Below are 12,645 nucleotides of genomic sequence, written 5' to 3' on the forward strand. Positions count from 1 at the left end.
TTAGCATTATTGAACTTTCTGGGTGGTACTTAAGGTACAATTAATCTTCTTGAATCGAAAATTTAATTTGTTGTTTTTTAATAGTTCACAAAACCGTTAAATTGGTTTTATTGCAAGATATTTTTTGGGAAAAAACTGTTAGAAGTTCATGTAACATAAGTGTAAAATGTGCACTTAACTAAAACGCTTCTTAGTACAATTACAGTTAAATTCCATTTACTTATAGAATAGTTCTATTACAGTAGTTGCTATATTTATCCCCTTCGTCTTGTAATATGGCATGTCAAGAAATTTTAAAGTGCCAATAGATGTTAAACAGGATTTGTCATGAAAAGTTTCTTCTGCTGTATAGCGTCCTCTTAACTTGTCATTGAGGCCTACTCATTGAATAACAAAGGAAAATATTGGTTTTTTTAATAGGAAACACAATGGGTGAAAGGAGTCTTTATTCATCACAAACTCAGTTGCTTATCAAAAATGCCATAGGTGTGCAATCGAACTAGTATTGATACAATTAATTTCTAATAAAAATTAAAACTTGATATAAAAAAATTTCTCAATTTTTGGTTATTTTAAAATAATACAGTTAGACACAATAAGCACCATGGTATAATTTTTTATCTTATTGAAAAAAGAAATATTTTAAAATTAAACAGAATATTGTAGCAATGAAGAAACTCTCTTTAAGAAGAGGATTTTTCTCCTTGTAAACAATCAAGCTGGATTGAAGAAAAATGTCTTTAACCTCCAAAAGTAGACTGACTGATATGATATTTATTTTCAGGTCTCGTTTAATTCTGGATGATTTCCGTGAGGCTTACTATTGGCTTTCCCAAAACACTGCTCCAGATGCAAGAGTTATGTCTTGGTGGGATTATGGTTATCAAATTGCTGGCATGGCAAATCGTACAACATTAGTAGATAATAATACTTGGAATAACAGTCATATTGCTCTGGTAATTTTTCTTCTTTTTTGTGCTATTGCAGGAAAATTGTTTTCGAACAAGTATAGTTGTTAATCTTTGGCATCATTTTTGTTGAAGGTTGGGAAAGCGATGGCTTCAAATGAAAGTGCTGCTTATGAGATAATGAAGTCCTTAGACGTTGATTATGTTCTTGTAATCTTTGGAGGTGTTATTGGGTATTCGGGTGATGATATTAATAAGTTCTTGTGGATGGTCAGAATTGCTGAAGGAGAGCACCCTAAAGATATAAAGGTAAGTTTGTCTTGTTTGATCTTATATGTTTATATATATAAAGTTTAAAATGTAGAGAAAAGATGAAAAATGATATAATAAAGATTAATGAAAGAAGAAGAAAAATCAATGAAATAAAATATTTTTTAAAAAAATATTAAAAAGCTAGAAAACAAAATAATGAAATGATATCTTGTCATCAGCTCACACGATTATATCCACAAAAAGGAGTGCTTATTAATATTGTATTAATGTAACCAAAGTAAAATATATCAATACAATAGTGTGGGGAGCAACCAAAAAAAGAAAAAGAAACAAAAATAAAACGCATTGAGCAAAAAATATGTTAAGTAAAAAATGTATNAATGAAGAAATGGTGAAAATCATCACGTGAGATTGACGTAATTTTAACGTTAAGTCCAAAACCTTATACCGAACGAACGTATTTTTAACGTTTATTTGCCCCTTCATGCTGCATGGGAAGTAGTGAATTGAAACAAACTTTCACATTCCTGAATACCCCAAGAATGATTTAAAATATTTTCGCAACAACCCTGCCAGACTGCAAAACATGAAATTTGAAGCGTAAATAGAGGAATCTTTTATGACCGGTTCTTACTATATTACTGAAGCTCGTTTGATTTGTTCGTTACTTTGGATTGAAAGCAAAAATGGATGTGTGTGACGTAATAATATTATACTGAATAATTTTACAGTTTTAAGGATTTTAAAAAATTAACATTTATTTGAACAAGGAAAATTCTATATTTTCTCTTGTGTGCATGAAAGAGACAGTGGTTTTCGATGAGTTGTCGTCCATCAAACTTAAAGGAGTGGCATGCTAATTTCGTTTTCTCTTAAATTTAGAAGAGGGAATACTAAAATAATGTTTCACTATTCTTGTTGTAAATATAATTGAATAAAAGAAGATTGGTGGAAATACATAAAAAATGCAAAAACGGCTGAAATACTATTTTTTATTTAATAATTAAATAAGAATATAATAAGCAGTGCAATATAAAATCTTTCATTCGGTGTTCACAAAGCCGGAAAAGTTTTCCCTGCCATTTTGAACTAGGAGGACTAAGTCATCTTTAAAGCTGAATAGTTGGGAACGTGAAGGTGGGATTCTTTTTCTTGTTCAATCAAATGTAAAAGAGCGGCTGCATTCCAAATAATTGATTCTCTACTGTATTATGATTTCAGATGATTTGTTGTAATCACAAATAGAGACTTTGCTGTGAAGATTTGTGCATAGAAACCCCAATGGATTTCAAATTAGAATCATTTGGATTTTCCTTTTGTTGTTGACTTGCCCTAGCAAAATTTTAAAGTAACTAACATTTTCTCAAGAAGCTAATTTAATGGCCCAGTTGTCACAAAGTGTTTTTCAATGTTTATTTATTAATGTAATAGACTGCCATCTAAAGGAGAAAATCTAAACTACTTTATTTGTTTTAACAAATGATGCCTTATAGACTGCAGGGATTTTTCTTAATAAGTATATTTCTAAGAATTATTACCCATTAATTTCAGAAATATTCTTTTAATTGGAATATTTAATTTATATGGCTCTTTATGAAAAAACTATTTCTAAATATAAAATTAATAAGAAAGTTTATTTAAAGCTATGAATTAACATAGAAAGACTTGTATGAGACTATCTATATTACATTATCAATATAATGATATGGGGGGTTAAGCAGGCTACTGAATATTATTTATTTCATCATTTCATGATAAAAAGACAACTTCATCGAGACATATAAGAATCAACAGCTCCACAAAATCTTTGTGCTTCGTTATTTAATATTAGGAAAAAGTTTCGCAAGTATTTCCCATTGTTTCCCTAGTCATATCAGAAAAGGGTATCATTATTAATTGCAATTGGTTCATGAAATAGGACAAAAGATTTCTCATGCTTGGTTAAGGGAAATACTTAAAATAATACTCTTTCTTTGTAGGAAACTGATTACTATACTAGTCGAGGAGAATTTAGAGTTGATGAACATGGATCACCAACTTTACTGAATTGCTTGATGTATAAATTAAGCTATTACCGTTTTGGGGAGTTTCAAGTAAGAATACATTGAAAATGAATTTTTAAATTGTAATTTTTCATTTCTTTATTGCATGTAACTTTAAACACTAATTTTTTTCTCTTTATGATTTCTATTTTACTAAAGGTGAAGGATTAATAACATATATATTTCGCTTTCATAAAAGGATAGGTAAATTTATCAAATAGTAATTTGAGCAATAATTTGGCTGATACACACTATCAGCATTTAATGCCATTGTTGCCTATTTTATATTAAATATGATCTCAAAAATATACTTTTTATTTATAATTTATACCTTTAGAAACGCAATTATACATAAAAATGCTTTTAAAAAATTGTAATTTATTTTAAGAAAATTTGATTAAGTATGAATGTGCAAAGTTAATAGTAGCGTATAAAGTATGACTCTTGTTTTAAAGTCCTTAATGTACTGTTTTCATTTTCCACAGATTTATTCTTAAAGCATGCTATAAAAAGTTTCAGTGTTTGTTGTGTCAAAATTTAAGTTACTTGCAGAAATTTTGTTACAAATTTTTTAATGTGTGACTATATTCTTGCACCACTTATTGCTGGCAATTTCATTATCGTGGGAATTTTTATCCAACACTTGGTTGCTTTTATACTCAAACGTTAAAACTGCATTGTCTTTATTCACATCACCAAAATTATATTTTTATTAGACTCTACTAATCACACTTAGTTTTGTTTTTTTGCTGAATTAGTATGAGGCAAAAATGATGTAACAATATCCACATAAATATGGTTGTATAATTATGCAAAAATTGTAGTTATCCCATATTTTATTTTTTTAAATTAACTATCCTGCATGAAATTGATTTAACAGTAAGAATTTATTATATTTCAGTCCTGAGATTCTTTCTCAAATCTGTAATTTACTGCTTTTTTTTTCACGTATCCCACTTTTCCTAATTTGTTTTTATAATTTTCTGGTTTTCATTTTTGTCTTGCTTATGAAAAATAACTACACTACCAAAATTGTGTCTAAAATAAACTAAATAATTAAAATCGATCTATTGGTTGATAAAAGCTGGCAATTTAAGATTTTTCAATGATTCATTATAGGGTCATACTCTGTTCATTTTTTGTATAATTATAAGTTTTTATTTTTTATATTAAATAAACTGAGGTGCTCATTGTCAGTTTATTTATTTATTTTATTCAAAAGTAATTTGAATGTTTTTTAAATGCTATTTTTTTTAATTGTAGATCTATTAGTGATATCCTCTTGTTAGAAGGTTAAAAAACTTGCAGTAAAATATTATTATGCTGTATTACATTTTATATTTTCTTCTTTGAAATGTAGCATATAGATCTTTTAAAAAATCTTTGTAAACGAATTTTCTACACACAAAGTATTCTTTGTTATTGAAACATTTCATGTATTTTACTGCTTTTCTTTCTCATGGTATTCTTTTTTTTTTCTTTTAATGAAATCCCATGCCTGTTATTTTCAATGCTTAATTTTTATGTTTGTATGTATAATGCAGTTGGATTTTCGCACTCCCGCTGGATATGACAGAACAAGAAGTATGGAAATAGGAAACAAAAATTTTCAATTGGAGCATTTGGAAGAAGCATATACCACCGAGCATTGGCTTGTTAGGATTTATCATGTGAAGAAAGATGCTAATAGACCACGCATTCCTTACAATCAAAGAAAAGTCAAATCTTCAAATCTTTTTATATCCAAAAAGGTATGTCTCAACATTACTTCTTCGCTCCAATTCTTTTTATTTTAAAGTGGCTACTAGTGTATTTATTTTATTTTGCTGACTGTAATTTATAAAAAGAATTGCATTCAGAATATATTTATATTCTTTTAGAATCTTTTTCTTGGTATACTTATGGCTTTTTTTTTAAAACTAAAATTTTAAGTTTTTAATTGAAAATTCTCTATTTAAGGGCATTTTTTTTTAATTCAAATTTTTGAACTCTCTAATATTTTGAAAAGTTTCAACAATTTAAGCTATGAAAAGTTCTAATTCTTAGAAGAAAAAATCTAATAATTAAGAGCTTGAATTCATTTATTATAAATTTCTACCCAAAAAATAATTTTTAAAATGATTCATATCAACAGGACGTTATATTGCGGGAGAAACCCTTTCTTGACAAATCCTTTAACTTACATAACTAAAGTAAAATTAAAAGAATAGAAGACTTGAATTCTGGTAATCCTAGAGTAAACCATAAAGTTTCTAATGTTGAAAGACTAATTTCAAAATGCCAACAAATTATGACAGAGTTACCCCATAGAGAATTAGTTCTGCAATAGTTTGTTTGCATTTTAATGTTTTGAAATTTTTTTTCTTCCTCATTTGAAATTTCATTGTTAACTCCAGGTTTACCTAAACTCTTATTTCTTAACTTTAAAATGCCGATGGAGGCGAAACGAAATTTATCGTGCAGAATTACTCACGCGGTATAGAGCTTTCTCTTGATAGGTCTCTTTCCAGTCTTAATTTAATTCAATTTTATTGCAGTTTGAGCTAATGAAAACTGATTTGGATGATGGTAAAAAATGTTTAAACATAAATTGCACAGAAAGAAAGATATTTATCAGAACTCCAAAAAACAGTCTAATGTATTATACTTAACTACCTTTCAAAATATGCTGACTTCAGAGTTATATTGGTATATTTTTATCAGAAAAAAACTTAATGGAGAATTTAAAATACTGCATGCTTTATATCTCAAATTGTGATTAGAAGATGGCCTTTCATGTTTCAAAGGAAACTGTCGAAAAGTGTAATCATCCACTATCAGTTTATTTGTATAAGTTAAACAAAAAAATCAACAGCATATTCGAAATTTTTCCTCCTCTTCGACAGTTCAGTCTGGAGGAGAGAAGGCCTCTTATATAGTTTAAAAGCACAGCTAATAACATTATAGCTTTAAAAACAATGTGTTGTAAAACAATTTTTACCATGAAAAAACAGCTTGAAGTGAAGGAAAAAAAACTAATAGGCTTAAAATTTTTTATTATTTTCTTGATTAGATAAAAATTCTTTTTTAAAAAAATTTTTAAAAAAAACGGAAAATTAATTATTGGCTCCCAGTGTTGTATCTGGTATGGTAAGTATTAAAACAGTCAGAAACTTAGGGCTATAGTCACAAAATTTATGCAGGTGTAGTTTTTGTTGTATATTTAAATTGATTTTTAAATATATGTATGAATTTAAAATTATTTTGAGGAAAAGATAAAAATATTATACATAAAATAAAAGTGTTAAAGATAAAAATATTATACATTTTATATCCATACTCTCTTTTATTGTTTTATTTTATTTATTTGCTCTCATCTCATTAAGCAATTTTTAATTATACTCAATGAAATCTGTTTCTAATACATTTATTAGTTTTTATAATATAGAAATAATTTGTTTTCAATTTTTAAGTTTTACTTAATTCTTATTCTGGCATAAGATTAATTTATAAACAGGAATATTATTTTTTTTAAAAAATGGTAAAAAAAATTTACCTTTTAATATAAAAAAAGGAAAAGATAATAGTGGAAATTTAATAATTTAACTTAATAAATAGAATACATAAGATCATATTGTAGGAGTAACTAGTTTATGATTTCCCTTTTTTAAGCATTGTGCTCTATTGCATTGAGACAAAGCATAGCATAGTAAAGCACATATAATTTATTCATTAACTTGTAAGCCCAAAGAAACTAAATTTTGCAGCAACGTGCTACCACAATTTCGTTTTCCAAGGCATAACAATTTATATATATACTATTTAATATTGGGTCTTTAAAGTCTTGAAAATTTATTGCCATAGGCAAACTGCACTCACCTTAAACTGTGCTTGGAATGAACTTTTTTCTTCTGAAGTCTTTACGAAGTTGATGATTAACTAATTATATTATTGTAAGCATTTATCGGATTTCAGAAATTATTCTCTTTTGGTAATAAATTAATGAAAAAGAAATTTAAATGAGAGTGACAGCAGAAATTAAATCTTTGCATGAAAAGAAATTGTATATAAAGGAAATAGCGAAACAAATATATCATTCTGATTTTATTCTCAAGTCATCATAAATCAAAAACTTGCCTTATCATGCTATATTATGATCAAGGCTTGAAAAACCACTCGTCCTCGGCGGTCAAAAATTCCCCGCGGACAACGAATTTCTCAAATCCTGTGGATTTAACTCACAAAGCAGAGTTTGCTAAAAATCATGACGTACACAAATAAACTGGAACACATTTATTATTACTTTCAATGGTTAACTTAAATCTAAAATTCTAATTGAATATACAAATATAAATATCAGATCATCATACAATCGGCCAAAGACTCAAAATATGAGTAGGCTGCTCATCCCGCTCCACTGGGGTGAAAGAAGAAATTGTTCGTTCTTTTATAGATAACGATTTCGTACGTCACATTGATTGAATGCTTGTTTCTTGAATTCCCTTCACTTCCTTCCTGGAAACGAATCTAAAAAATAAACTCAAACACTAAAGTTTATAAATGGAAACTACTTATTTCCACATTCGGCCCCATTATAAACTTTATCAATAAAATACTGAAATTTTTCTTTACTTAAAGGTTTCGTGAGAAAATCTGCTAAGTTGTCTTTACTACAGATGTACTCCAATTTAAATAAGTTTTCTTCTAACATATTTCTAATAAACTGATATCTTACGTCTATGTGCTTAGTTTTCACATTTTCAATCGAATTTTTGGAANCAGGGCTCGAAAAACCACCCGTCCGCCCGTCCTCGGCGGTCAAAAATTCCCCGCGGACAACGAATTTCTCGAATCCGACGTCCGCGCGGACGGCCATTTTCCCGTTAATGTTGGTGATACATTTTCAATTTTTGTTATCTTACAAGAGTCTAACGACTCACTTCTAAAATGACCCTCTAATCTAGAAATACAGCAACATACTGCGCATGATGGAATTGATGTTTTCTCTGTCTCCCGTACTGCAGCGGTTAAAAGGGACTTTTCAGCAATGAACTTACAAAAAAAAGTAAAGAAAAAAAAACATTATGTACTGATCTTAAACAAATTATGAACATCTACCTAAATGGAAAACCCCTTTCAGATTTTTGTGCTGAAACCTCTGTAAATCATTAGCTTGATTGTGGAACTAGCAAACGTCATATTTGATTCATTTAAAAAAGGCAGTACCCTCTGATAAATTGACATTCCAGCTAACTTGACATTTGTCGTTTAAATTATTTTATAAAAGAAATACTAGGTTCCTATTAGTAACCTAGTATTCCTTTTGTTACTGTATAATGCAATCCTAGTATTTGTAATCCTAGTAACTACTAATTCATTGTGCAATTTATATAAATGTTTGTAATAAATAAGAGAAAATTATATTTTTATTTATTTAGAAGCAACGGGTTAGTTTCAAAGGGGGACGGGTACATTGTTGGACGAGCCGTCCTCGGGGACGGGTAAAATTTTTGAGTTTTTTCGAGCCCTGATTATGATTTTCAAATAATAGTTCAAAATGAGACAATTATGCCATTTTCAGAATAAAAAATCTGATTTTGGTCATTTTTTTCATACTATTATTTTTAAACATTTATTTTGAATAAATCAACTCTATTACTGTGGAATTCTTGATCAAAGCTCAAGCAAAAATGAAATCATTAAATACTCTCTGGGATAATATGCTGTATATTGTGATCGTTTAACTTTTAGATGCAGATTGGTCACAGCCTACCAACACAAAATTACTGTACGCAATTAAATGTTTGGAAGTTTACATCTAACACATATGTTTGTTTTTTACATTTTCAAAGGAAAATATTGTTTATTTTCCCCATAAATAAGCATTATTTTTCGTTATGTATCCATAAAAATTTATTCGTGTCATTCAAAAGGTGTAGTATATCAAACTCATTTTATAATCGTCATTCAAAAGGTGTAGTATATCAAACTCATTTTATAATCGCAATTCTTTATTTCTCTAGACATCTAAGAGAAAAAAGGGAACAATCAAAAGTCGTCCAGTAGTGGTGAAAGGTAAGAAAGCAGCTAAAAAATGAAAGTCAGAAAATCAAGTTTATGTGCATCAACGCAGCCCATCATAAATAAATCACTTTGTGAACAGTGCCTCATAGACATTAAAAAGACTCCATTATGAGCCTGAAATTCCATTTGTATAAAAGGACCACAAAGCAATGTTTTATATTAAAATGAACAAGGTGCTGTAAATTATGCTCACATCTTTGACATCAAAATGGGGAATATCTTTTTTTTTTTTTTTTTTTTTTTTTTTTTTTTTTTTTTTTTTTTTTTTTTTTNGCTGTAAATATAATGATGCTGCAGTTATATTCCATTATATTTATAAAATACTTTTTTTTTTGTTTGAAGATGTTCCTAATTCTTCATGCTGTTTGGGTGATTTTGTATATTTTTAAAAAGAAAAAATATATATAATAAAATTCATTTAGGTATTTTCTTTCAATTCAAAGTGTTTACATTTTTTTTTCTTCTCATTTTGAGAGCTGATCATTTTTAACCCCTTCAGCTCAAATTGAGTATTTACTTTAGTACTTAATATGCTACAATGATGTACAGTGCACAAATTTTTCTTTTTATCAATTTTTTCTTTTTATTATTATTTGCACATAGTAAAGTGCAGTTTCAATGCTTTGAGAGGTTAGCCTGAAATATACTAATTAATTTGTGTAAACAATAATGTCTAATTACAAAGTCAGACACAAAAACGTTCTTTCTCAGAATTAGCATTTTTTTTTTTTAATTCTTGGCCCTTAAATTGCAGAGAGTTGCCATAATCTGGGAGGAAAACATGGCCCCTGTAGCTCAACATGTATATTTTGCCATTTCTTAAAAATATTTAAGCTCATCGAATAAAGAAAAAATCTTTTTTTTTTTACGCAATTTTAAAACTTATGTATCAAAAGATAGTTCTGCATCAAAAACGATTTGTATTAGTATAATTTATTTTAGTAATAGTAAAAAAATATTTGAATCATTAGATAAGCAAATTTTACGTCATTTAAAATTATATCATTTTGACTGACAAAATCCAAGATTTGAGTGGAATAGCTCTTGAGGTATGAAAATTTATTATTACAACTTTTCGAAATTTCATTATACTCCAAAACTATTAAGCCGATTTTGCAGAAATTTTGTAATTTTTTATTTGAAATTTCTTAACTGTTTAAAATGAAATTTTTTTTTTTTTTTGCTTTATTATTCAAGTTTTATTCTACCATTATTAAATCAAATGATAAAACTATTTTTTGTTTGGAATTATAATTATATTTGTGTGAATAAGTTTTATTTTTGTGTTCAAAAGTGTTTAGATTTGCTTCAATAGTCTTAGAGCTGGGGAAATATGTAAAAAGAGAAAATCACATTCAGAGACCCAAACTTTTGACTGCTCTCCTAAACTATAGGTACCGTATTTTCCAGTTTGCAGTTACCATAATATGATGGTCAAGAGTTCCAATTCATCAAAGATGGTCAAGAATTCCATTCATCTGCACAAATTAATTGCATATTAGTATGCCATAATCTGATCACTAGATCTAAAATTATGAAAGTGTTGATTTTTATGTTGCACACTGTACATTTTTGTTTCAATTTCATGAGTTTCAGAAAGAATTTTTACAAAATACTAAATTTTATGACGAAAATTTGAAAATGTTCATAAAACGAAAAAAAAAAAAATTTTTTTTTTTTTTAAAGGGCGAAACAGAGTTCTCCCTAAGAATAAAAAAGGGCAGGGCACGCTGCCTCTCAAAAAAGGCACTATCTATAAGTTTTAAAAGGGCACTCATTCAGCACCGTAAAAATTTATCAAAATGTGTAATATTATGTAATAACTGAATATGATCTTCAACAATTTTTAAATTACCCTCTTGTACTACTTTATGTGTATATTTCAAGAAATGATTCTCTCTCATTAATTTTCTCTATAAGAGAAAAATTTGTAGTTCATAAAAATAATTAAAGACATGCTAATGTCTCTCTGAGCATAAATTTTTTTTCAAAAAAAGTTAACTAAAAATAACTATTAATTGATGAACAATTTGAAAGAGATTTTTATAATTTAAACTGAAAATTATGAAAAAATAAGCATTTAAAGTTAATTTTTTAAAAAATTTATTAATATCCCCCCCCCCTCAGTAAAAGAGATACTATTAAAAATTTAACGAGTTGAGAATAATTCAAGCAAAGTTAATATTCGTAATAATAATCAGAATCAAACCTATAAATACTGCTAATTTTACCAGTGTGTAATTATTATTTAAAAAGTGAATTAGTTTTTTAAAAAATGGAATATGAATAAATAAGCAGTGTTTTTAAGGGATGGGTGGCATGTATTTACAAAGAGGGCACATTTATAGGAATCAAAGGGCAGGCAGGACTGACCGCCCACCTTTAAACGCTTAGGGAGAACACTGAGCTAAATAATGATCAAATGGAATGAGTATTGGAGATATTACTTAATACAAACTTCAAAAAAAATTTGAATGTGTTGACTGAATACCATGTTGTTGCCATTTCAAGCATAATAAGGTCGCAGAATATGCTAAAACAGAAAAAGATTGTGATCCTAATAAATATTAAATTTTATGCATTTGTGATCAATATTTAGTGTTAAACTATTGAATACCAGATCTGAAGGGGTTTTCTATTATTAAACTATTTTATAAAATTTAATTAGTGAGATCTGCTCTTTTGGGTATTGATAAAAAGAGTTATAAGAATGTTATTCACACCATAAGCTTAAAAAATTAATCTGATACTTCATATATACTGCCTTGAGGTGTTACTACCTTTTTTTCTATTGTTATTTATTTTATAGTTCTATTGGAAAATATTATTCATGCCATGAATTATTTGCACTGATAAGAAAGCAAATAAAATTTTAATTCTTATGTGCTTGTTTTTATTTTCAAGACTTTAAATGACAAAATGCAGGCTTAGTGGGCCAAACAAAAAATCGGGACATATTTTGGAACAATAGGCGTATACTAAACCACTTTTAAAAATGGCACTTGACAAACTAAAAAAAGTATAATATGCTTTAATTTAATATAATAAAGGTAAATGTTATTGTAAATTAATTATAAGATATATTATTTTTAATTTCAAAATAACTTAGTTAAAAGCAGAAAATTTTAAGTTTTTAGTATAATTTTATAATAGCACTAAAAATTGTATAGTTTGAAATTAATGTAAAAAATTTTTGTAGGACTGTTGCCTTAAAAAAAAACATTATTTATTAGCATTCCCTCTTTCCAATAGTTATTAAAACTTACAATCTGGTTCAAGACTTCTTAATCAAATAGTTTAAATTTACAGTTTTAACAACCTTGAAACGAAAACCCAATGAATATTATGCTTAACATTTT

General features: G+C 27.6%; 1 protein-coding gene across 1 annotated transcript in view; it reads left to right on the forward strand.

Annotated features, from left to right (window-relative positions):
• The window catches only part of LOC107452542 (catalytic subunit 3B of the oligosaccharyltransferase complex), a 30,978-nt gene extending 18,810 nt beyond the window's left edge, over window positions 1–12,168 (forward strand). The window contains exons 13-17 of the mRNA XM_043042714.2: window positions 785–956; window positions 1,044–1,217; window positions 3,161–3,274; window positions 4,768–4,974; window positions 9,226–12,168. Of these exons, the coding sequence (XP_042898648.1) occupies window positions 785–956; window positions 1,044–1,217; window positions 3,161–3,274; window positions 4,768–4,974; window positions 9,226–9,300 (742 nt within the window). The 3' untranslated portion in view covers window positions 9,301–12,168. The remainder of the gene's footprint in view (window positions 1–784; window positions 957–1,043; window positions 1,218–3,160; window positions 3,275–4,767; window positions 4,975–9,225) is intronic.
• The last annotated feature ends 477 nt before the right edge of the window (window positions 12,169–12,645 follow it).

The sequence above is a fragment of the Parasteatoda tepidariorum genome, chromosome 4, assembly GCF_043381705.1.
Source record: "Parasteatoda tepidariorum isolate YZ-2023 chromosome 4, CAS_Ptep_4.0, whole genome shotgun sequence".
Taxonomy (NCBI): Eukaryota; Metazoa; Arthropoda; class Arachnida; order Araneae; family Theridiidae; genus Parasteatoda; species Parasteatoda tepidariorum.